Source organism: Aristolochia californica, unplaced genomic scaffold, assembly GCF_029961685.1.
Source record: "Aristolochia californica isolate CCGP_79_NKW_82.1479 unplaced genomic scaffold, dmAriCali1.0.hap1 SCAF_6, whole genome shotgun sequence".
Classification (NCBI taxonomy): Eukaryota; Viridiplantae; Streptophyta; class Magnoliopsida; order Piperales; family Aristolochiaceae; genus Aristolochia; species Aristolochia californica.
This window is the reverse complement of record NW_027182257.1, coordinates 6,949,714-6,975,887: the sequence shown is the minus strand read 5'-3', so window position 1 is coordinate 6,975,887 and position 26,174 is coordinate 6,949,714. Positions and strand designations below refer to the sequence as shown.

Below are 26,174 nucleotides of genomic sequence, written 5' to 3'. Positions count from 1 at the left end.
TACTAGTTTATTACTTGTTGCAATCTACAGTTAGGTTAGATATCAAATTCGTAATTGTTTGATTGATATCTAACCTATGAAGCAATCGAGATTTGATGATTTGTTGTGTCAGGAATTATTAGATCTTGAGAAGAACGTTGGACTAAATTAAATGCAGTCGCTTGTGCTTGTATTGTTTAGCTTCATCGATCTCTCTAATTCTTAAAGTTGCTGCAAGATTAAACATTTAGCACTTGTCTTGGGTTGTTTAGTAGTTAGGGTTAATTGGATCTCTTGTTTTCTAATTAACTACGAAAGGAGAGATAGAAAGATAATTCCAATGGTGAATACTCAAGTGCGAAATGATATATACTTGCATCAATGATCAGTTGTGAAATTTCGATGGTGGATGTTGACTTAGACCAAGGTTTGTTCTTTTGATTGATTTTGAATCTTTTAAATTGTTTCTAAGTTGTTTTTATTAAAAGTGTTTTTGTTATACATACCCCCCCCCCCCCCCCCCCCCCCCCCCCCCCCCCCCCCCAACCTTGTTCACGAAGCACAAAAATAGATTAATCACTCTTTGTAGGATCGATCCTTACTCGCACTACTACATATATTTTCAGGAGTATAGGTTTTATTTTTGGTTGCTTGGGACATCACACCAAATTTTGGCACCATTGCTGGGGAGTCATTCAAGTTGATCATTATTTCATTCTTGAAATTTAAAAAAAAAAAAAAAACCGTTAGTTTTTCCTTGTTACGTTTTTGGCAGAATTCTGACTCCGAATCCAAATTCCACCGTTTTCTAGGGTTTTTATAATTTTTATTTTTTTAATTATTCTAGATTTTTCCTGATTTGTTTTTCATATTTTATTAGAGTTCCCTTGATTGTTTATGACCGTAAATCGATCTTCTAGTGCAATCCAGAAATAGAGAGAACTTTGCGCTGGTTAAGGAGAAAAGCTTGGAGGACTTCTAAAGAGAATGATCTAGCTCTTGATTCCCCATTTTATGATGAACCTGAGTTAAAGGAGGAGGAAGTCATGGCTGGAAATTGAACTTTGAAGGAGCTTGCAACCCCTGATTTGAATCAACAATCTTTATGCATAACGTTCCCCACTTTAGATGGTACTACTACATTTGAATTAAAATCTGGACTAATACATCTCTTGGCCACTTTTCATGGTCTTGCAGGTGAAGATCCTCACAAGCATCTAAAGAAGTTTCATGTGGTATGCACGAGTATGAAACCCATGGGGGTGACTGAAGAGCAAATTAAATTATGAGCCTTTCCATTTTCTTTGAAGGATTCGGCTAAGGATTGACTCTATTATCTACCCTCTGGGAGTATTACCACATGGGATGAGATGAAGAGATTCATTTTTGGAGCAATATTTCCCAGCTACAAGGGCGGCCAACATTCGAAAATAAATTTGTGGTGTAAGGCAACATAACGGAGAGTCCCTACACGAATACTAGGAACGTTTCAAGAAATTATGTGCAAACTTCCCCCCATCATCAGATTAGTGAGCAGCTTCTTATCCAATATTTATATGAGGGGCTTCTACCCACTGATAGGAGCATGATTGATGTTGCAAGTGGAGGAGCTCTGGTGGATAAAACTCCCAAGGCCGTGAGAAACTTGATTGCAAATATGGTGGCCAAATCTCAACAATTTGGCATAAGGCTTGGCCTTCCATCTAAGAATGTTAATGAGGTAAATATTTCCTCCCATGAACAAAAAATTGCAAGTCTAACTTCTCTTGTTCGTCAAATGGATGTAGGTAATATGCTAATAGCAAAGGCTTGTGGGATTTTTTCAGTAGTAGGGCCTCCAACCGATATGTGCTCAACTCTTCAAGAGGAGCACATTGAGCAAGTGAATGCGGCGGGTGGTTATCCAGGACAACCGCAAGGGAAGTATGATCCCTATTCGAACACATATAACATGGGATGGAGGGATCATGCCAACTTTAGCTATGGGAATCCACAAGTTAATCAGCCCACAACTCAAAATCACCCAAGTTACCAATAATATAGGCAGCCATATCCCCTTAGACAACGATCGGGTCAAACTTTCCAATTCTGGTATGTCTTTAGAAGATATTGTTAAGTCTCTTGCCACTAATACTTTGCAATTTCAATAGGAGATGAAACAATTTCAACAAGAGGCAAGGGCCATTCAAAGTTTGGACAATCAGATGAGCCAGATAGAAAGGACAATTAGTCAGCTAGAGGCACAAAGTTCAGGGAAATTACCCTCTCAAACGGTGGATTATCCAAGAGAAAATGCAAGTGTAATTTTCTTGAGAAGTGGGAAAGAGGTTGAGATTCCGGTAAAGGCAGCCCTTGCATCGTTGGAGCAAGAAAAAGAGAAAAATGTCATTACAGACAGGAACGTTCCCAATGATGATGACGTACCTAAGTATAAGTTTCCTCCTCTTTCTTATTATAAACCAGTTCCTCCTTTTCCTCAAACTTTGGCAGATTCTAGAAAAGATGAGCAAAATAAAGATTTATATGAGACTTTTCACAGATGTGAGGTAAATATTCTACTTTTAGATACTATTAAACAAGTGCCTCGTTATGCTAAATTCCTAAAAGAAATGTGCACAATTAAGAGGAAACAAAAACTTAAAGGATGTGAGAAGGTGAGAGTGGGGGAGAATGTTTCTGCAATTATTTAAAGAACTCTCTGTGAAGTCAAAGATCCAGGTATGTTTACTATCCCTTGTACGTTAGGTACCACCAAATTTGAGAAGGTCATGATATATTTAGGGGCTTCGATTAATGTCATGTCATATCCTATATATGCTTCTTTAAAACTTTTACCTTTGAATAAAATTGGTGTTGTGATTCAATTGGTTGATAGATCTAATGCCTATCCTAAGGGCATAGTTGAGGATGTTCTTGTGCAAGTTAATGATTTGATTTTCCCTACTAATTTCTATGTGCTTGATAAGGAAAATGGTGACCAAACTACTCATATTCTGTTAAGAAGACCATTCTTAAAGGCATCCAAGACTGAGATGGATGTTCATCTTGGCACACTTACCATGAAATTTGATGGCGAAATTGTTAAGTTTAACATGTATGATGCCATGAAATATCTTGGTGATGATAATCCTATTTATTCTATTGATGTGATTGATCCTTTCGCACATGAAGTTTTTGAACTTGATGGAAAAGATGAATTAAAAGTTGCCATTAGTAAGCATCTTGAGAAAGAGAATGAGGAGTTAGCCTTGAGTTCTGATTTGTAGGAAACCGTTGCAATGTTGAATGACATTCCACATTATAGCAATCAGGTAACGTTCTTTATATTGCGTTACTAGTTTCTAACGGGAGGCTTTTACCCTCTGCTTTGTAGGCTTCCACTCTAGATTTGAAGCCTCTCCCTAGTTACCTCAAGTACGTGTTCTTTGGAGATGGAGGAACATTATCAGTGGTCATCTCCAGTAAACTTAGTGCACCACAAGAAGAAAAGCATGTCCAGGATGAACTTCATTTGCAGGAAACGTTCCTTGATGAGTAATTGCTCGCTGCGAGTGTGACATTACCTTGGTATGCAAATATTATAAATTATTTGGTTACTAATATGTTACCTCTTGGTTTGTCTAGGGCTCAAACAGATAAGGTCAAGAGTGATGCCAAATACTATGTGTGGGATGACCCATAATTATGGAAGCATTGAGTCGAGCTAATGACAATAAACAAAGGCGTTGTTTGGGAGGCAGCCCAAGGGGACTTCGTTCCTTTTTCTTTTTATTTTCGCATTTATATTTTGGTTATTTTTGCCTTCTCTTTACATTTTACCTTACAATGGGGACAATGTAAGTTCTAAGTGTGTGTGTGTGTGCGGGGGGGGGAGGATTTTTTTTTTAGGGTTTTGTGGTTTTTAATGATTTAGGTTGTGTATGTCATGAGCAAGATTAAATTAGGTTCTTGAAAGATTCATAACATGATTGAATAAGTAATCTTCCAACTGAGAATGAATTAGCCTAGTTATTTTCTTTGAGGATGGCAGTGACTAAATTTGGTAGACAAAAGCCGATGACATTTTGAGCCTTTAGACTGACACATCCATATCAGTGTCACAATTTTCTTTCATGAGAGATATCCTCCCATGGATTTATTTCTCTAGAACTTGCCTTGATTCTCTTTAAGGTCACATTGACACATGCATGCATGAACATGATTAAGGCCCTCTTTGTTACAAGCTACAAACGCCAAATAGCCTACCTTGTAATTAATTTTTTTCCTTTTGTTGAACCCCTTTGAGCTTTATTGGTTTGTTTTTTATGGAACCCACGTTACAAGCTTTAAATCTGAAAAAAAAACTTTACCCTAGTCGCACAGCTAGTGGAGATTTGTTCCTCATTATGATTTGTGTGGGTGTGCAAGAAATAAGTGTGGGGGTATTTGGATTTGTGGCATGGCTATGACTGGTGAAATGGAACATGTTTTTATCCTCAATTCATGAGTTCCATTGTTGAGGAAAAACAAAGAGAAAATAAAAAGAAAAAAAGAAAGAAAGTGATGGAGGGAATGACTTTTAAAGTTGCAAACTATCTGTGTTCATAACTCCAAAAATTCCAAGAAAGGGGTCTATTTATACGAGATGGATACAAATTGAAGAAGCTGCTATGTGAAGTGATTGATTTTACATGTCTTATATATTCGAGCTTGAGTTGATTCATTTTTACTTCACTAGTTTCGATGGCTTTTGAGCTACATTCCCAAATATTTCCCACCTTGATCCTAAACCCTGTTACAACCCTTGAAAAGTCCTTATGAATTGTGTAATGCATGTGATATGAGTGGTGGAGAATGAGAAGATGTGCAAGCCTATGGTAGATCATTTTTCATTGGAATTAATTTGAGAGAAACACATACCCTTCAAATAAATGAGAGTCAGAGTGTTTATTTCTATGAGGGTCTACTTATTTGGTTTACTTCATCTTTGAATAAAATTGTTTACTAAGTAATTTTAAGTTGTTTAAGAATGTTTGTTCATGATATGTTATGAGTTTTGAAGAGCTTGGTTGTTCTTTGTTGATAGCGTTACAACCTTGGTGTTTTTGGGAAAGTGAATTTGAAATGTGCCTGAGGACAAGCAAAAGCTAAGTGTGGGGGAATTTGATGAGAATACAAAATATCATATTTTTATAGGATTTTATAATTATTTGGTGCCTAAATATACTCATTACTCTTATATTTTGATTTAGGATGCTAATGGAGACGTTAAGTGCAAAACGAAGTTAATTGGACGATTTTGGACAGTTTCGATATTGTTTCGTAATATGGGAATAACTCTGTCATCCGAGCTCTGATGGAAATGATTCAAAATGCTATGGAACGCCAAGAAAGCTTTCTACAACTTTTGTGTTGTTTTATAGTTTTAGAGATACATAATGAATCCAGGTCGAAACCTGGCTTGAAGTCACAGCACGTGCACTATGACCCAGACCGGATGCACGAAAAGAAAACCCTAATCTGAGAGAAAGAAGAGGAATAAAAAGGAGGCACAAGGAGAGTTCGGGAAGACACCCCCTCTTGGTCTCTTCTCCAGATTTTCATCCTCTTTTTTCTAGTTTCCCGTCTGCTTTCTTCATGGCCCTATGTGGCTAAACTTTCAGACTTGGTCAAAGGAAATTGAAGCCATAAGAATCAATACAACTGTGAAATCTGATTTGTTTTCATATTTCAATTTATGTTTTGAGTATTTGATGTTCTTCTGTAATTTTCTTTCATGATTGTCTCATTTAATCACTAGGAGGCCTACTAGTTTATTACTCGTTGCAATCTACTGTTAGGTTAGATATCAAATTTGTAATTGTTTGATCCCTCTATCCTGTGAAGCAAACTAGATTTGATGATTTACTGCATCATGAATTATTAGATCTTGAGAAGAACGCTGGACTAAATTAAATGCAGCCACTTGTTGTTGTGTTGTTTAACTTCATCAATCTCTCTAATTCTTAAGGTTGCTGTTAGATTAAACCTTTAGCGCTTGTCTTGGGTTGTTTAGTAATTAGGATTAATTGGATCGCTTGTTTTATAATTAACTACGAAAGGAGAGATAGGAAGATAGTTCCAACGTTGAATACTCAAGTGAAAATTGATATATACTTGCATCAATGATCAGTTGTGAAATTCCAATGGTTGATGTTGACTTAGACCAAGGTTTGTTCTTTTGATTGATTTCGATTCCTTTAAATTATTTCTAAGTTATTTTTCTTATAAGTGTTTTCGTTATACTCAATCCCCCCCCCCCCCCCCCCCCCATCCTTGTTCACGGAGCATAAAAGTAGACTAATCACTCTTTGTGATCGATCCTTACTCGCACTACCACATATATTTTTAGGAGTATAGGTTTTATTTTTGGTTACCTGTGACAACACACCAATTGCTGCAGTGGTAGAAGATAGAACGTAGTCCCACCTTGAGGTGAACCGGTATAAATCTTTTTGTTTGTTCTCGTTGCTTGTTTTTCCTTCTTTCGTGATTATTATTATTGCTCTCGTTAGTTTAAAATTAGGGTGTCTAATTCGTAACATTAGGATCCCATGATAAAGAACCTCGATCAAGGTGGTGAAGGAAGAGAGGAGAAGGAAAGAGAGGAATAAAGAAGAGGAGAGGAGAAGGAGAAGGAGAGAGATGGCAAGAGAGAGATGAAGAGTGAGCTTGGAGAAAGAGAGAAAAGGTTAGGGAGGAATTTATGAGAAGAGGAGAAACTTAATGTTTTTCCCTATGCCTTGAGCCTCTATTTATAGTTGTGGAATGAGGTTTACAATGACTACGATGCCCTTAGGGCTATAAGCATTGTAAAAGAAAAGACATAAGTTGACATACACCATCTTCTTTATTTACACCTTTGTGTCATCCATATGAGAAGTCTTTTTAAATACCTTTGCCACCTCCTTGACACGGGGGAGGCATTTACTTTGATGCCACTTTTGGGATGTTTTCCAACATTCTCCATCCCTCATTCCTCCTATACCTTGTCCTCCTCATTCCCTTCCAGGTACTTCACCACCCTCTCCTCTCCCTAAACCCCTCTGCACCAACCCTCTCTTTCTTCATCACCTAAATATATGAAAAAAAGCAACACGTACAAATATAAAACAAAAAAAAAAAATCATGTGAAGTGCTATTGTTTGCAACATGACACCATTCTATAACACTTTAAAATAAAGTAGTTTAATAACTTAACTAAATTAATACAATTTAAATATTTTTAATACATTAACCAAATAATAAAAATAATATAGTATATTAAGAAGTTGGTTTGATCTAGAGGAGCTAGGATATGTGACTTCAGTAAATCCTAACGGGAGGAATTGTCTTCAATCTTCATAATTATTTCTAATTACCTTGATTTGAAATTGGTACATGAAAAATAACTGTTTTAATCATCTTTTGTGTTTATATTTTATTTATAAGAATTTCTTACTTTATTTCATGTAAAAAAAAATACTATAAGCAATTGTGTGAGGAGATAAACAAAGTTAAGAACGATCAATTAGATAAATTATAAAAAAATTGAATGTTTTGTTTTGCACAAACACCACTTCTTTTACTTTATCATTAGAAAAATAAGATAAAGTTTCATATTATAATATTATGGTAGCCATTCTATAAATCCACTTTGAAAATGAGAAGTTAATGTGGGAAGAAAATGTTTCAACCTATTTGCTCTATTTTTGGAAATTATACAATATAAAACATTGTATAAACTAAATAAGTCAATTAACATCTTTTGGATAAAGAACTATAAAAGGTACAATTAAAGTATAACTAGGTGATTGTGTGAGAGTAGTTCTTAATTTACATGGATGCGAGGGTAATATTGACTTTTTAAGGGGTGAAAGTAATTAAAGAGGAGTAGGGTTGTCTACCGTGGCTTCGGCGCTATTCATCCTCTAGGGTTGATAACGTCTTCCTTCTCTAGGAACGCTGCTCAGATCTTCAAGAAAACGAGCCCGAAAAATGGCGAAAACCGATGATCGCTCAACGGATATCTTCAAAACCATCTTCGGAGCATCTTCCCAATCAGAAAATGCCACTCTCCCACTTTTCGCTGACGAGTCCTTTCGTCGAAAGCCCAAACCCGAGTCATTACAAAACTCGTTAATGCCGAAACTTCAACCCACAGAGAAGCCTAAACTTGGGGGCTTGTTTAATTCGGAAGATTCTACTGAGAAATACAATCATGCGATTGAGCCGAATAGTCAGAAGAAAGACAGAGAAAAGAGGCGAAATTCTGTTGTCGAAAATAATTTGCAGAAAAGCAAGAAACGGAAGAAAGCCGATCAAAAAACAGAAACCCTCGAGAAGGATAAGAAAAAGAGGAAAAGGGATGAAATTGAAGAAGAATACGAAGTGAAAAAGTACGGAACGGTGGAAGAGACTGACAAGAAAGTCTCTCAATCTCATAGGACAATTGTTGGAGAGAAGAGGAAAACAAAAGATGATGCAGCGGAAACAATGGTTGTTTCTGCAGAAGCTTACGATGATGAGAGTAAGCTCCAAAGAACTGTCTTCGTAGGGAATCTGCCAGTGAAAGTGAAGAAGAAGGCGTTGACGAAAGAATTTAAGTGTTTCGGTGATATTGAATCAGTTAGAATTCGGTCTGTACCGCTTTTGGATGTGAGTAGCAACTTAATGACCTTTCCGATATATAAATTAAAGTCATTTCGTGTAGTGATATTCATAATTTCTTTTCAGCAATTGATGATGATGATGACCACGAAAAAAACTCATTTTTTTTTTTATTCTGTCAGAGTAAAACTCCGAGAAAGGGGGCTATTATTATGGGCAAGGTCAATGAATCTATTGATAGGTATGTTTTACCAAAGCCCATCTTTTCTACTGCAATGAGTTTTTTTTATTTTACCTCCGTTTCAGTTGTGGTTTATTTTACTGTTGCTATCAAACTACTTGCAGTTGCAGTGATCCCTAGAAATCTATTTCCAGGTAGATCCGAATTTCATACTTGCCTGGAAAATTCACTTGCGAGGCCTTAATGCCTATGATCTGATATGAATTTGCAGATTTCAATATAATATATGTATGTGCACATTTTGGCCTCACAAACTTGTTATCAACATATCTCTCATTTGACATTGTTAACCATGTCATGAGAACATGGCTAACTATGTAGATGAGAAGGATAACATTGTAAGTGGATGTCATTTGTTGCCTGTCAGTCTTGGGTTCTAGTTTCATGGGCCTCTGTGGTGTCTTATGTGTAACCTTTATTCAGAAAAAAGAGGAAATCCTCCAAAATATTTTTCCCTTTTTCTTTTATTGACTATGTCGCCTTCTATTGTCCCAACATTTTCAATGGCCTTGTCATGAAATGATGAAGTTTATGATAGGAATTAGATGCCCTAATTCTAAACTAGCGAGAGTAATAATAATAAAATCAGAAGAAGAAAAACAAGCACGAAGAAAGACCACAAAATTTATATAGGTTCGCCTGAAGGTGAGACTACGCCCTGTCTTCCGTTGTTGCAATAACCCAGTAACCCACTATGAAGATGAAATAGTTTACAAGAGAAATCGCTTCTCTAACCTTTCATAGCCGCAACTAATGATTCTCCTCGACGATAAATCAAACCCTAATAGCGACGCCCCAAATATAAAGAGAAAACTAGGGCAACCACAATACAAGAGTGAAATCCTCAAACTACCCTTAATAAAACAACAGTCAATATATCGTGGACCCATTCAGGGGCTCCCAACCCCCCTTTCCAACCCCCAGGAGGGACACGATCCACGACAGAGCGTAAGGTGTTAATTAAGCTTCACAACTTAATAGTTCATGTTCTAGTACTCTTTCTGCATATTTGCAGTTGTTATTTTTTATTGTTCTCAACTGATGATTACTTGTATCTTATTGTTCGTTGTTGATAATGGTAGATCATTTTCCATGTAGTGTCCATGCTTACATTGTTTTCAAAGATGAAAAATCTGCACAGGCTGCATTGTCACATAACATGGCCGAGGTATGTACTATGCAATCTTCTTTTAATCAAGAACAGCAATTTTATTTGCAATTTAGACTGTATTTTTTTATGGATGGCAACTAAGCATCCTTGTTTTATTATTGAACTGCGTGAATATTAGGTTGGAGGGAATCACATCCGTGTTGATAGGGCTTGCCCACCTCGTAAAAAATTGAAAGGAGAAAGCGCTTCACTTTATGATAATAAAAGAACTGTTTTTGTGGGTAATCTACCATTTGATGTGAAGGTGCCTCATTCTTTCCCAATATCTGTAATTCCTTTGAGGGAAGACTTCATTTTGTGTGGATTTGCTGAACTTACTGCTATGACTTTGTTGTGATAGAGTTGGTTTTTGTTACTCTTTCAGGATGAAGAATTATATCGGTTGTTTAGTGGGTTCAACCAATTAGAATCTGGAATAGAGGCTGTTCGTGTAATCAGAGATCCTCATACAAGTGTGGGGAAGGGTATTGCTTATGTTCTGTTTAAAACCAGAGTAAGATTAAGATATTACCTTTCTGAATTCGTAGTACTTTTTTACAAATCTTCTTTTTTCTGCAAGAATGCGAATAACTGATTATAAAGTCACCACTAGAATGGAAATTTGGTTAACACAATGTGCATAACAATTTGAGGCCCTGTGATCAACCACTTGTTTTTCTAAAAAATGGTAATAGGGTTTTATTTATGAGAAAAGAGAACAATAAGCATGATACATGATACAAGGGGGCTGTATCCTAGATTACAAAGGGAGGGAGCTCTCTACTGCAAGATGCTCTCAGGAGACCTCTACTTTAGCTATAAGATTGATAGGTTAGCAGCTGAATGAGGCACATGCGTCCATTAAAGTGGAGAAGTCTGACATTTCTTCAAATACATAACCAATGTTATCAACCACTTGAAGATCCCACCATGGCTGGGTCATGGGCAACGTTCTTACCAATTAGTAGATTTCAATCATCTAATTGGTGGCCATTTTTTCTAGTTTTTTTTTTTTTTGTGTTTTTTTGTTTTGAATGTTGATTACACATGCATAGTACATCCATTCCCCTAGAGGGACTTAATCTAAGACCTTACACTAGAAACTGGTGGGGACACCAGTATGCCACCAGTCATCTGAGTTTACACTCGGAGGCATCGGGCCCCACCAGGATCCACCACATTGTGGTGATTCCATATTTTTTTTCATTAATTTATTTATTTATTTTTTATCTTCCTGGTTTTACGAGATTTATCAGTTTATGGTTTATCTCTTTTTTGAATTTTGAATTTCAGTTTCTCTTTTATTAATTGATTGTAATCGGATTAGTGAGCATTAATGATGAATTGAGAATTTTTTCCTCCCTTACTGCTTCCTCTCTTCTCATTCTTCCTTTTTCTTTCTCTACTCTCCTCTCCTCTCCTTCGTCTCTATTCTTCTTCTCCTTCCCTATTTCTATCCTAAACTCTACAATCGATATCATCAAAGGTCTTCCTCGAACCATAGTTTCTGACAAGGATGTCCGCTTCATGAGCTACCTTTGGAAAACTTTGTGGCACTTAGTAGTTACTCAATTGGAATTTTCTACTGCATACCATCCATAGACTGATGGTCAGATTGAAGTCGTTAATCACAGTTTAGGGAACCTACTTCGATGCCTTGTTGGTGATCATCATCGGACATGAGACTTAATTCTTCCAGCTGCACAATTGGCTTACAACAACTCAATGAATAGGTCAATAGGTATGAGTGCGTTTCAAGTTGTCCATGGGTATCAACCTTGGAAACCTTTAGATCTCATACCAATGTCTCCTTATGCTAGGGGTTTTGAATCTGCCATTTCCTTTGCACGACGAGTCCAAGAATTGCATGCTAAAGTTAATAAATGTATTAATGCAAGTAACGCCCAGTACAAAATGTATGCCTATATGTGCAAGAATGCTAAAGAATTTAATGAGGGTGACTATGTCATGGTTCGAATTCGACCTGAGAGGCTACCTTCGGGGCACACTCGAAATCTGCAAACCTGTGGTGTAGGACCATTTAAGGTGCTGAAAAGAGTAGGATCTAATGCTTATGTTATTGATTTGCCACCAGAATCTAACATGAGCTCCACTTTTAACATTGAGGTTTTGATAGTATACAAGGGTCTTTCATCCATTCCTAATGATCCATGTTGTTCGACCCCTTCTGACTCTACCACTTTGGTTGATACAACATCTATTCCTATCCCTGCAGCCCCTTTGACTCCTTCCCCTCTTCCCCTCCCACTAGCACAAAAAGATCATATTGATACTATTTTAGATGAACAAGTTGTCTTTACTAGGAACGGATAATGATTTTTAGTTCGTTGGGCGGGGCATCTAGGCTCATACAACACTTGGATTTCTCACGAGACATTGCAACAGTTGGACCCGGATTTGTTCAAGTACTATAAGAGCCACCAAGAGCTACACTTGACAGGGTTGAGATTCACCTACCCCAGGAGAGTTGGTGGGGACACCAGTATGCCACAACCCGAATTTACACTCGAAGGCATCGAGCCCCACTAGGACCCACCAAATTGTGGTTGGGTGATTCTATATTTTTTTAATATATTTATTATATTTTTGTTAAAATATCAGTTCAGGAGTATTTTGGTCATTTTCCATATTTCCCACATTATATTTTTGTCTTATAGTGTAGCTATTAGATACGCAATGTTTTATTTTATCACTAGTTCAATTTCCATTCAATTTTGACATGTATTTTAGGAGTTATGTATTTTTTAGTATTGAGGGGCATTTTTCTCTTTTTGCAAAATTTCACTTAAAAGCCTGATTATAAAGGAGGAGGACATACCTTTCTGGCACTGTCTGCAAGGCAGCAAGGTTGTTGTTCATCCAAGCCACTTTTTCTCCTCTTTTCTCCTCTATTTTCTCCCCAAATCACATATTTTTCATAGTATCAGAGCAGCAATGCAAGTCTTGGGCAGATATCTTTCAATTTTGTGGACCTTCTCTCCATTTTCAGTAATCTTCTTGAAGGATTTTCCCATATTTCTGGATTTGGTAGGGTAAAAATTCCAATTTTTCCTTTTTTTGCCTGTCTTAGCCTATTTTTTTCCCTGGCTAATGATTAATGCTTCTATTTGATTGATTGCTGGGATTTAGCGGTGTTTGATGATCCCAATTTGATGAAATTCCTCAAATCTGTTTGCGTCATCAACCCAATGCTTGCTTCATCAACCTAATGCTTGCATCATCATCCATATAGCCCGATTTCTTGCAATTAAGTCATTCTTTCATCGATTTATGGTCTTAATTGCTGAAGTGGATCACTATTGGTTCAAAATTGAGTGAATTGGGTGTTGAATTGCCCTAATTGAATTCGGTGTGAAGCCCACTTAGACTGTGCAAACATAGAAATTTAGGGGAAGTGTTTCCCTTTGGTTAATTGACGCTCTAGTGTACTGAATTATGGTGTTTTGTGATGTTTAATGGCTGATTCTAGTACACAAGTTATTGTCAAGAGGATTGCTGAGAGCTTAGATGTGAAATTTTCTCAGCCTATTCAGATAACTACGATCCGGTAGAATAAATCGAATTATGTAAACTGGTCCAAATCAGTTTTGATGTATTTGAGGGTTAGAAGAATGACAAAATATATAATAGATGATCCCCTTGTGCCTATTATTGAAGATTAGGTGGCAGAATGTAATTTAGTAATGGAGTCCAAATTTAGTGACCAGATTTTAAGTTGCAGTACTACTAAGGCAATGTGGACTACATTGGCTTCCATTTTGTCTCAAGAAAGTAATTTGTCATGGATTTATGAGTTATATGTGAAATATTTTAATATGAAGCGTGGAGGTAGATAAGTGATAAATTATTTCACTGAGATGACGAGAGTACTACAGGAGATTAATACATTCCATCTTTTTACTGCGAATGTTGAAGATATTCGTAAGAAAGAAAATCAGATTCTAGTAGCCCGTTTTTTGGATGGTTTGGGGCCTAAGTATGATGCTATTTGAGTCCAGCTATTGGCAAATGTGATTGTGACCACCCTTGAGCAAACCTTTAACAAAGTTTTTCGAGCGGAAGGTATAGTTGTAAATAAGAATGAGTCAGGTGGAGCTATTTCAAAAGTAGTAGCTATTAACCATCAGTCTTCTACTTGTAAGCTTGATGATCAGTTTCGTGGTAGTAATAATAGAGGTAGATGTCGCTCTTCCTCTACCTGTGGTTGTGGCCGAAATGATCGGGAGGGTCGAAAATGTGTTCATTGTGGTAAGACTAATCATATTTTTGAGAAATGTTGGGAAAAATTTGGTGTTCTTACCTGGACCAGCTCTATAATCATAGATAAGAACGCCTCCTCACACACTGGATCCTATGAAGAAATTCAGCAGTTAGTACAACGAATGGGTCAACTAATTGCTTCATCTACTGGTTCTCAGACTACCGAGACTTTTGCTTCCTCAGCGAGTGTCATGATGCCTAGTACAGGTATGATTGCACTGAATGTGTCTCATTCCCCCTCTTGGATCATTGATTCAGGAGCCTCTACACACATGTCAGGTATGCCCTCCTTATTTCAGTCCATTAGTCCATCTCATTCATATCGTCGAGTTACTTTAATTGATGGATCCACCTTTCTCATTCAAGGGGAGGGAACAGTTCACACTACTCCACAAATATCCTTAGATTATGTTTTATTTGTACTAAAGTTTCCAATTAATCTCTTGTTTGTGAGTGATATAACTAAATCCTTAAATTGTTCAATAACCGTTTATCCTACTTCATGTGTTTTCTTGGACTTATAGACTATGAGGACGATTGGTTTAGGACATGAGAAGGGATGGCTCTACTTGTTGGATGATGTATTGGTTTTTTGAGTTGTGACACTCACTACTATAGATTCTTCTTACTTGTGGCATTTGTGTTTGGGATGTCAATCATCAATTAAGCTACGTCAGTCTTTTCCTTCTTTGCCAGTCGATATTTCACTCGATTGTGAGTCTTGTCAGTTGGGAAAATATTGTTGCTCCAGTTTCCCATTTAGTTCTAGTTAAAACACCAAGTTGTTTGAATTAGTCCACTCATATGTATGGGGTTCGTGTCGGGTTCCTAGCCCATTTGGTTTTAAGTATTTTGTGTCGTTTATTAATGATTTTAGTAGAGTAACTTGGGTGTATCTCCTACTGGAGAAGTTTGAAGTATTTGATTCATTCCTCAATTTTTTCAATGAAATAAAGAATCAGTTTGGTGCCTATGTTCATGTGCTTCGTATTGATAATAGTTTGAAATATCTTAATCATAAATTTTTTAGTATTTTGTGCTCTTCATGGTATTATCTATCAAACATCATGATCTTATACACCATAACAAAATGGGGTAGCTGAATGTAAAAACAAACATCTTCTTGAGGTTACAAAGATACTATTACTGTATATGAATGTTCCTAAATCTTTTTTGGGAGATGCAATATTAGCTTCATGCTACTTGATTAATCGTATGCCTTCATCTAATTTTGAGTAGTCAACTTCCTCTTTATGTTTTAAAGACAAATTGTAATTTTTTTGATGTGGTTCCTTGTGTTTTTGGATGTACTTGTTTTGTTCATATGTTTGGAACTTTAGTTGATAAGTTGTCACCTCGGTTTGTTAAATGTGTTTTTCTGGGATATTCCCAAAGACAAAAAGGGTACAAATGTAATGATCCTATTCAATGGAAGACATGTGTTAGCTATCGTGAATTTCTTTGAACATACTCCATATTTTTCATCCCCTACGGAGCTTCTTGTATCACCTGAATCTCCTTCAGACAATCCTGTTCCTATTGCAGTTTTCGATGTACTAGCTTCATTGAGTTCTTCATTGCCTCTTCGTGTTTATAGCTGTCGTTCTCGTGCTCTTGCAGTGCCTCCAGTAGTTACCTCTACAATGCTCTCTTCTCATGATCCACTAGTTTCCTTATTACTTGCAAATCTTGTAGTCTCTGATTTGTACTTGCCTATTAGTGTACGTAAAGGTAAATGATCTTGTACTTCTCATCCGATATCAAAATATGGGTCTCTTAATTTTTTGTCCTCATCCTTCAAATCCTTTGTTATGTTATTTTCTACTTCTATACTTCATTCAGTGCAGGAAACCTTGTGTTCTCTAGAATTGAAACAAGTGATGGATGATGAGATGAGTGCTTTGGTGTCTCGGGGAACATGTCGTCTGTATGATCCACCTATAGGAGCAGTTATTGTGGGGTATCGTTGGGTTTATACTATCAAATACAATGTTGATGGTTCTATTGAACGGTATAAAGCTTGACTGGTGGCAAAGGGGTATACATAGACTTTTGGAGTTGATGTCTTTGAGACATTCTCTCCTATGGCCCGACTTGCTTTGTGTTAAGCACCTAGCCAATACTACCCAAAAAACCGGCCTGTTAGGAGCGGAAGACATAGGTACTTAACCCCAGGACCATAACATCACACCCCACCTTCGCGAGCCGATGACCACGACGGCACAACGACACTGGCCCAACCCGGTGGCCTACTCTAGCGGCGGCCTACTCCTAGTGCCCCTTCGCAGTTCTCCAGGTCGCCCCCTCCGCTAGGTCGCCCCCCAAACCTACCAGTAATCTTAATCCAGCCTTTGCGCGCCCTGGGACTCGAACTCGCGACGTGGGAGCCCGCTCTGATACCAAATGTTAAGCACCTAGCCAATACTACCCAAAAGACCGACTTGTTAGGAGCGGAAGACATAGGTACTTAACCCCAGGACCATAACACTTCGGTGTGTCTCTTAATACCTGTGGCTGTTAATAAGGGTTGGCTCTCTTTCAGCTTGATGTGAAGCATGCCTTTCTATATGGTGATCTATATGAGGAAGTGCATATGGAGCAACCTCCTGGGTATGTTGCTCAGGGGGAGACATGAAAAGTGTATAAACTGTAGAAGGCTATTTGTGGACTTAAATAGAGTCTATGGGCCTAGTTTGAAAATTTTAGTGTTGTAGTTCTACAATTTGGGTTCTATATGAGCCATTGTGATAATTTTATGTTCCTACTTAAGGAAGACCGGTATGGTGGTTTTGCTTGTCTATGTAGATGACATTGTGTTATCTGGTGATGATCTTGTTGGTATTATAGAAGTTAAACAATATCTGGCTGCACATTTCTAGACAAAGGATTTGGGCTCTATTAGGTACTTCCTTGGCATTGAAGTCGCTCGTAGCGAACAAGGTGTTGTTCTTTCTCAGAGAAAATATATATTGGATATTAGGTGCTAAACCTATTGACATCCCCATGGAAGTTAATCATAATCTACATGACACATAGGGTCTTACACTTAAGGATAAAACTCAATACCGACGGTTAGTAGGTAAACTGATCTATGCTACAGCTACCAGGCTGGATATCTCATTTGTTGGGGAGTTATGAGCCAGTTTATGGAAAATGCCCAGAAAGTCCATTTAGAAGCTCCTCAAAGGATTTTAAAGTACTTGAAGGGTGCACCTAGAAAAGGTCTTATGTATAATCAAAATGGGAAAGTTGATGTACTTGTGTATTCGGATGTTGATTATGTTGTTTTGTTGGAGGCAACCTGGTAAACTGGAAAAGTAAAAAATAAACAGTTGCGGCTAGGTCTAGTGCAAAGGCCAAGTATTGAGCAATGACTCACACAATTAGTGAGATTATGTGGATTAAGTTTGTCTTATTGAATTTGGCTTTACGTTACCTGACCCTATGTTATGAATTGCGATAACCTGACAGTTTTTTTATTGTCGGCAACCCTGTATTCTATGAAAGAATGAAACATATAGAGGTTGATTGCTATTTCATTAGATATACAGTTATGCAGGGAAAGGTGATAACTCCTTATGTAAAATCTTCAGACCAGTTAGGAGATATATTTACTAAGCATTTATCACTTTTATAAAAAATAAATAAATTTACCAAGCCTTTGAGAAGATGTTCATGGGTCCGTCAATGACAAGTTGGGATTGTTTGTTATCTACTCTCCATCTTGAGGGGGAGTGTTAAAATACCAGTCCTGGGGTATTTTGGTCATTTTCTACATTTTGTCTTATAGTATACCTATTAGATAGACAATGTTTTACTTTATTACTAGTTCAATTTCCATTCACTTTAGACATGTATTTTAAGAGTTATGTATTTTTTAATATTGAGGGGTATTTCTGTCCTTTTGTAAAATTTCACTTAAAACCCTGATTATAAAAGAGGAGGACTTGCCTTTTTGGCACAGTCTCCAAGGCTGCAAGGCTGCTGTTCATCCAGACCACTTTTCTCTTCTTTTCTCCTCTATTTTCTCCCCAAATCACTTGTTTTTCAGTTTTATTTTATTTTTATCTTCCCGATTTTATGAGATTTATCAGTAAGTGATTTTTCTCTTTTTTGAATTTTGAATTTTGAATTTTGAATTTCAGTTTCTCTTTTATTAATTAATTGTAATCGGATTAGTGAGCATTAATGATGAATTGAGATTTTTTTCCTCCCTTACTGTGTCCTCTCTTCCTGTTCTTCCTCTTCTACCTCTCCTCTCTTCTCTTCCTGTTCTTCCTCTTCTACCTCTCTACTCTCTTCTCTCCTTTGTCTTTATTCTTCTTCTTCTTCTCTATTTCTATCCTAATCTCTATGATAGGTATCATCAAATTAAACAACACACCTTTGTCCCACATCAGAAACCCTGCATGTGGCCATTTGTGCCAAAGGCCTGATGTACAAGTCTTTCGGAAATTTTAATTAGCTGGTATCCTTTTCTGACATGCTATTGGGAGGAACTTAGACTATGAAACAGAGAATTTGAACTGAAACAGAGAGCTTGAACTGAAAAAGAGCTTTTTGAACCATGGCAACCTCCATTATTTTTTCAGTTGGTGGTGTAGAAGTTGTCTTCAAGCCTGTTGGTGCTCAGGGTAATTGCTAAAGAATTTACACTCTTGAAAACTGGACAAAAAGTGTTAGTTCTGATGAAGAGTGAGAGGGGAATCCACTTCATCTAGAAGACTTCTTCTTTAAGCCTAAATGCGAGAGTGTCCCAATAGACATTTTACTTTTTCCAGAAACATATAAGCCCAATTGGGCTGGCATTATATCATTTGCAATTCCACCGTAGATTTAAAATAGAACAAGTGTGTTAGCAACCATCGGATTTACTTTATTTTAACATTAATTTAGGTTTACTGCTTTATAAGGAGAGTTGAAATTCGAGATTTGTAACAGTTTGTGAGGCACACTTCCATCACATTTTTCATTTCCTAACACTTAAAAGCAAATCACCTTCAAATGAAGTTTAGGTGATCTATTTCTTTTATGCACTCAACCTACCTTTGTTTTGTGCTTTTTTGTCTAGGGCCTCTAAGATGAATGTTGTTTCTAGAGGTCTATGATATAATATACATAAATGCTATTATAATGTGTTATGAAAACTGTCAAAAGTGAACATTGAAGAGAGAAACGAGAGAAATTGAGAAGAGAAGGAAAGAGGGAGAAAAGAGTTCTCAGAATTGAGTCTCATTAGGGGTCTAGTTCGACCTCCCTTCTATTTAATAAGTGGGATTAGGTAATTTACAAAAATGCCCTTAAATCACTTTAACCCTTATATCTCCCACTCTGCAAAATCAAATTATGTGAAATTAAGTTTAGAGACATAATAAATCATGTAGAATAAGACGACATAGAAATTTGTAACATCTATTGATGTAAAATAATCAAAATACCCCTCAATAGCTTTTACTCCCCTTCAAGTTGAAGTATATATATATATATATATATATATATATATTCATAAGGCCCAGCTTGTTGCAGAATGTCATAAACTCACATCTTCCCAAAGCCTTAGTGAACACATGTCTAAGCTGATCTCCAGATCAAACATAAGGAGTGACTATTCCGTTTTCATTACAACATCCCGAATAAAATGACAATCCACTTCAATATGTTTCGTTCTCTCATGAAACATTGGATTTCCGGCAATAAATATGGCTGTTTGATTGTCACAATACATAGTCATAAATTCATCTTAATGAAAGCCCAACTCTTGTGTCACGAACCTTACCCACATCAATTCATTGACAGTGTGTGCCATTGCTTTATACTCTACTTTAGCATTGGATTGAGTTATGACATTCTGTTTCTTACTTTTCTAGCTTATCAAGTTTCCTCCTAGAAACACACAATATCTTGTAGTAGGCTTCTTGTCCAGCTCAGAACCAACATAGTCAACGTCAATGAAGGCTTCAATTTTTTAGTGGTCATGTGGCTTAAAGAAGATACCTTTTCTAGGTAACCATTTCAAATACCTCATGGTTCTCTGTGCAGCTTCCATATGGATTTTTTTTGTGGGCATTCCATGAACTGATTAACTATACTAAAAGCAAAAGAAACATCTAGGCAAGTAACAATAGCATATATGAGTTTGTCAACAAACGATCGATATATTATCTTATCATTGAGTTTGTGACTCTGATCATCATGGAGATCATGTCCAACTTCAGTGTTTCAACCAGTTTGGCTCCCAACAACCCATACCTTTGTAATATATCTGTTACTTCCTGTACTTCTTTACTTCTTGCCCCTTCAATTCTAAAATGTTTTTAGCAAACCAAGGTTCTTAGTCTGAAAATGTGGCCTTTTCATTATTAGTCACATCGCTTTCAGTCAATATAATATCATCCACATATACTAACAACACCACAATACCAAAGGATGGCTTCGGGACAAAAAGCGAATGGTCACACTGATTTCTAGAGAACCCCTTAGACATCACCACTTAACTAAAATTTTCAAACCATGCCTGTGGATTCTCTTTTAAACCTTTTATTGCTTTCTTGAGTCTATAAACTTTATTCCTCTCATCTTGAGCTACATATCCAGGAGTTTGTTCTATATAGATTTCTTCCAAATCACCATGCAAGAAAGCCTTTTTTATGTCAAGTTGGTATAATTTATACAACGGCTTTGGATGTTTTAAAGCATTTTAGAAAGGATTAAGGGAGAACACATCTATCCATTTCTTTCAGAGCCCAATATATCTATTTGAAAAGATTGTGGTGCTTTTACTGAACCACTGTTTAAGTCATGTAATACCCTCTCATATCGACTGGCAAGTAATTTTTCTATTTGACTGTGGTCATATTGAGTTTATATTTCAATAAGCTGTTTGGATGTTATGGACCGATAGAATATTTTTTTCGTAGAATGCATTATGTTTAGTCTGAATGGCCAAGAATTTAGTTTGGTGGCTCAGACAAAAGTTTCAAGAATTTTTTTTTCGAGTCTAAGAAGAATAAATAGATTTACTTCAGCTTTAAAAAATTCTATTATTTTATTCACTAAAAACCTCTTTTGATCCTTTCAGAAGAAAAAAGAAAAGAAATCAAAGACGTGCTCTCACTCGTAATAGCAAAAATTGGATTAGATCTATGAACATAAACCCATGCTACTCTAACTTAAAGCAGTCTTGGACGCTTGTTTAGTATGCTAAAGTGTATGTATCATCTTGATATTCTGTATCAGCCTTTTGATGTTGAAATCTTCAAAAAAGTGTTGCCCATGTTTTAAAGTCGAGACGTGTTTTTATAGCCCTACTTTGAGAGTTCCATAGGACAACCTACTTTGTGAGGAAATGTGTGACAGATTTTTATTGGGACATTTTGATTTAATGAATGATCTTCCCTTTGCCGTTTCCTTGTCTAGAATGTGAGCTGTTTTCCATCTTTGTTTCAGTGGGACGTGAAATCTGGTTTTTGTGATTGCCCTTCAAAGCTATTTTCAGGCCTCTTTTAAGTCTTCTCCTCCTGTCATCTGCAAATTGTTCTTCATTTACATTCACAATTGAGATCCGTAGTTTCTTTTGCATTTTTTTCTTTTCCATGACCATAATAATTGATAGAAGCCATGCTCTATGGAACACAGGAAGCTGCCAACTGGGTTGTGAGGAAAAAGAACATCAAGCTCCGAGATCGTGATCTTAGGCTTTACCACTCAAAATCAGATTCCACACCATCAAAGAGAAAAAACTCATCAATAACACAGGTAGATAGTTCTCCAAGCAAGAGGACAGCAGTGGCGTCAAACGATGGGAAACCAAGTCCCAGAGGGGGTGCTCTTTCATATCAAGGTTTAAGGGCTGGAAAATCTGGTGTCCAGAAGAAATCACGTGCTGTGCCAAAAACCGTTGAGCAAAGGAACATACCTTCGAAGCGAGGAAGAGAGAACGAGTCGAAGGTTCGAACAACAAAACGACCAGCAGTGGCAGCAAGGAAGGCTGCAACTAGAGCGAGCAGCAGTTCCTCAAAAACCTCTGGCAAGAAGAGGAAGCTTGAGGGTGGCACGCCAGCAAGTGCCCATAGAAATAAGAAAGTCAGAAGAATGGGTTAAGATCGTCCGTTGTACCGTTGTATTCTATAAACTTATTGATAAGTTGTAGCACCATAGCATCTCGCTTATGAATACTCTTTTTTTCTGTTCACCTTCTCAATTTTTCAAGCCTTATTTGAGCTATTTTAGTCATAGTTTTGGAGTAAACAGTATGTCATAATCATCGAGGTCGTAACGACTTGTGTTACTAAAGAAATGCCTTTCCATCGACGGGTAACGTTATGGAACCAGAGAATCACACAATTGTTAAAAAAACAAGAATTATTTGAACAGCTTTGCTTACCAAAGGACGAAATGATATTTGTATCAAGGTAAATTGTCAGTTCCAAGAGAAACGGCTCGTGTCTGCTTAAGAAGCTGAGCTGATATTTGATGTGGATGGACATCAAGGAAATCTAATACGGATTGAATTTTCAATTTTTAATACCAAAATTTGGTATGAATTAGACGTGATATCTGTTACATCTTGCTCGCTCATAAAATGTGTACACCAGTCATGTTTCCCCTAAAATATTACAAGTGACTATTGCCTAAGAGGGCGCAAGGTAGAATTTGTCGGACATTGACTATTTCATGAATATCTGTACAATAAACAAGAAGCAGCAGGTAGGTTCAAACTTGTGCATATGCTATCTCTTGCTTTTGTTCACCAATGTAGGGGTGACGGACACTACTCCAATGAGGAAAAGAGTGGCAATTGACTGGAAATCATACAGGTCACCCATCGACTTTAGGTCTCCTAAGGCAATTCCTGCCTGCTTTATGCAAATTTCAACCAAAGAAAGGAAAATCAGAGTGTATCCACTACGGTTTGCATAGGAAGAATGAAAACAAAACCAGGCAAAGAGAGTATATTTACCCTGACGGTGACGAAGGCTGCTGGAATAAGCCCAACGAAGGTCGCAAGGAAGAAAGTATGATATGGTACATCCACTATGGGAGAAGCCACATTGATAAACGTATTTGGTAGAGTGGGGGTGACTCTCAGGAAAAGCATGTAATTAAGTAATCTCTCTCTTCTTTGAGCGACCTGAATATAAAAAAAAAAAAAAAAAAAAAAAAAGAAGCAGCAAATTCCACTAGCATTAGACAAAGCCGCATGGGTGCAAAATAATACCTATGAAAAAAACAAAAACGTTGTTGGTCCTGCAACCAAATGGAGCAATAAGTAAGAGTGTCATGTTAATAATATACCACCAATTCTCACCTGAGCTTGGAAGAAACTAAGTTTGTCTGGCCACAATGAAAAGACCAGGGGTCTTCCTATCATTTTTGATAGGAAATAGCAAGAGGAAGCACCAGCTGTGGCGGCAAAGACAACCAAAGCCATGCCTTTGAAGACTCCAAAAAGGGCCCCAGCAAGCAATGACATGAAAACAGTACCAGGAATCATGAAAGTCTGCATAAAAATGTAGACTATACAATATCCAACCAAAACTTGAACCGTGTAGTCACTTGTGTAGTCCTCAAGGTGAACCCTACATAGAGGTGATAAGAAGAGTATATCAGTTAAATGAAGGCATCAGGGCAGTCATATGCAGGAAAAAACCTGCACTCAAAGTATATAACCAAATTTTCTTATAAGAAGTCAACAGAACATCTATCGCAAATTTACATCTACATCTTACAGTTATTTTACACGTATGGTTGAACATGATTCAACAAATTGCTTAATAGCTTAGTTGCTTATTCCGTCATTGAGATCGAAATTTGCAAGAGGGAGTTCACTAAAATGGTCGGCTTTCTAAATATTTACCAGGTTAGTAAATAAAAATGCTACCTGCTAAGTAAATAACAACTGGAAATATAGAATCCCTGAATAGCAATAAGCAAATGTTATTTTAATCCGTCACTTCCAATTTATGAACTTACTAGAAATAAGTAATTGAAAATCAGAGACACCGATACCTTGGATGGAAGTAAACAAATGACATTCTAATCCTTTCTTTCATTTTGTGAACTTACTAGAACTAAGTTTCTTCTTAAGCATGAACCATGAACCATACAAAATGTATTAATCCACCCATCCACTCACTGTGATCAATCGAAAGTTAAAACTAAACGAGAGCATGAGGACACATTTTGGAAGCTTCATTAGCCAGGAATCCATCTGTATACTAGGACACATAATACAGTTAGTTACGAAAGGGATGTCATCTTGGAATCTGTTTAAAAATCTCTATATTGTTAATGCTGCAAATGTTCAAAATCGAAGTAAGCAACCAGCTCAAAAAGGGTTTTAAGAAGTTAACCAAGGTTCTAGAACAGTCGCCCATGCATTACAGTTCAATGTGAACCTAAGCACCAACCGCAGAATTATATTCTAACTTTGATCCTTATTATTGAATGACTTCCAAGTTCAGCAACCCTTATTATTGATCCTTCCAAGTTTCACAATTGTTAGATTTGTAAGCTTGCCTTAAACGTAAAGGTTTGAACATAAAGTCCGCAAGTAAACAAGACGATGCTAAAATTCCTATTCCCGGAATCGTCAAAATCATATTCCCGTGCGTACAAAAAATTATCAATAGAAAGATAGACTTGAACAATAAAAAGTAGTACTTTTTCCATAAATTAATAGAAGGCAGAGTATGAATGTGTCATTCGTTGAGACAAGACCTCATTAGGAAAAAAATCATCGAAATCCAAAAGAAGCAATATCTTCAACATGGCTCACAGATTTTTTTTTTTTTTAAAACAAAGCAAATAAAATGTTAGAAACAAAGGCAGAATAAAAACAATATTTTGTACATTGCTCAGTACAAAAATCCCAAACAGAAGCGGAGTCCAATTTCAAGGCCATATACCAGCGAAAACCCCAGTGGAACAAAAATAAATTCGAAAATTCTTAAAATGTACCTCAAAATTTGCAGATCTTCGAGGTTTTGTGGTAGCTTGAGAAAACTGTAGTCCGACGCCGGCATCGTAAAATAGACACATGCAAGGCCCAAAAGAAAGCCCAAAACGACACTAGACGCGGCCGCCATCTCCCCCAACGTTAACGGAAATTTAGATCCGTCGCTTCGTGAAACAGTCCTCGCCTCCTTCTCCATCACCTCTCCCGATGAATCCACGAATAACAAAGGGTTTTCAGGAGCTTTATTCTGTCGAGAAGAAGGAAAACGAGGGGGAAAAAACGCCCTAATTCTGTTGGTTCCCTCTACTGCTTCCTCCAATCCACAGGACCGAGGACAAAAAGCAGCTGCCGATATTCTCGGGAGGCAGAGAGAGAAATCTGATCTTCAGCCCGGTAGTCCAATTAAAATCGGAACGGTGGAGTCAGTTTTATGTCTGGTATAAAAGGGCGGAGAGAATATTCCTGGCCACGTCAGTTGCGGCAAACGTGAACAGCTCGGCTGGGTGCACAATGATTGCTCCCGGCCATGGGAGGGAAGGGGAGATCGAAGCTCTAATCTAGTCCGATTAGACCGGGTTTAAAATTTTTTAATTTCTCACCTCGGTACTTAAGCTCATTCGGGTCGGACAAAAATGTAAATTGATTTATGAGAGGTGGTTTTATTGTAATTATAGGTGTCAATTATCTGGCACGCAATAGAAGTTGCTTCCTGGGACATGTTTGAGGAAATGCCTGTGAAGGATTCTGTCGAGTTGATAATGTGACGCACGGCACGGGTAGTCGCATTTTGAGTCGGCAGCGCGCGACACGGTGACGACTGTCGGACATAAAAAGTAGGGGAACCGTAGGGGGCATGTTTTTCACGATGAAGCTGAAGTGGCTCATCAATGAATGGGAAAGCGAACAATGTTTTCGAATCCTTCAGCTCCAATGTTCTACTATTGGTGGTTTGATCTTAA

The 26,174-nt window shown here is 37.3% G+C and overlaps 3 protein-coding genes across 3 annotated transcripts; 2 read left to right on the top strand and 1 right to left on the bottom strand.

The window, feature by feature from the left end:
- The first annotated feature begins 1,564 nt into the window (after nucleotides 1-1,564).
- On the top strand, nucleotides 1,565-2,669 carry LOC137935228 (uncharacterized). The gene is made up of 2 exons (XM_068779919.1): nucleotides 1,565-1,975; nucleotides 2,130-2,669. The coding sequence occupies exons 1-2, from the start codon at nucleotides 1,565-1,567 to the stop codon at nucleotides 2,667-2,669; spliced, it is 951 nt and encodes a 316-aa protein (XP_068636020.1).
- A 5,237-nt stretch (nucleotides 2,670-7,906) lies between these two features.
- LOC137934246 (uncharacterized) lies at nucleotides 7,907-22,466 on the top strand. Its single transcript, XM_068778523.1, has 6 exons — nucleotides 7,907-8,634; nucleotides 8,769-8,827; nucleotides 9,926-9,995; nucleotides 10,117-10,242; nucleotides 10,363-10,491; nucleotides 21,894-22,466. Exons 1-6 carry the CDS (start codon nucleotides 7,975-7,977, stop codon nucleotides 22,356-22,358), a joined length of 1,509 nt encoding a protein of 502 aa, XP_068634624.1. The 5' UTR covers nucleotides 7,907-7,974; the 3' UTR covers nucleotides 22,359-22,466.
- A 313-nt stretch (nucleotides 22,467-22,779) lies between these two features.
- LOC137934648 (uncharacterized membrane protein At4g09580-like) lies at nucleotides 22,780-25,775 on the bottom strand. Its single transcript, XM_068779100.1, has 4 exons — nucleotides 25,218-25,775; nucleotides 23,566-23,836; nucleotides 23,218-23,388; nucleotides 22,780-23,113 (listed from the first exon to the last, which is right to left on the bottom strand). Exons 1-4 carry the CDS (start codon nucleotides 25,409-25,411, stop codon nucleotides 22,988-22,990), a joined length of 762 nt encoding a protein of 253 aa, XP_068635201.1. The 5' UTR covers nucleotides 25,412-25,775; the 3' UTR covers nucleotides 22,780-22,987.
- Between the last annotated feature and the right edge of the window lie 399 nt (nucleotides 25,776-26,174).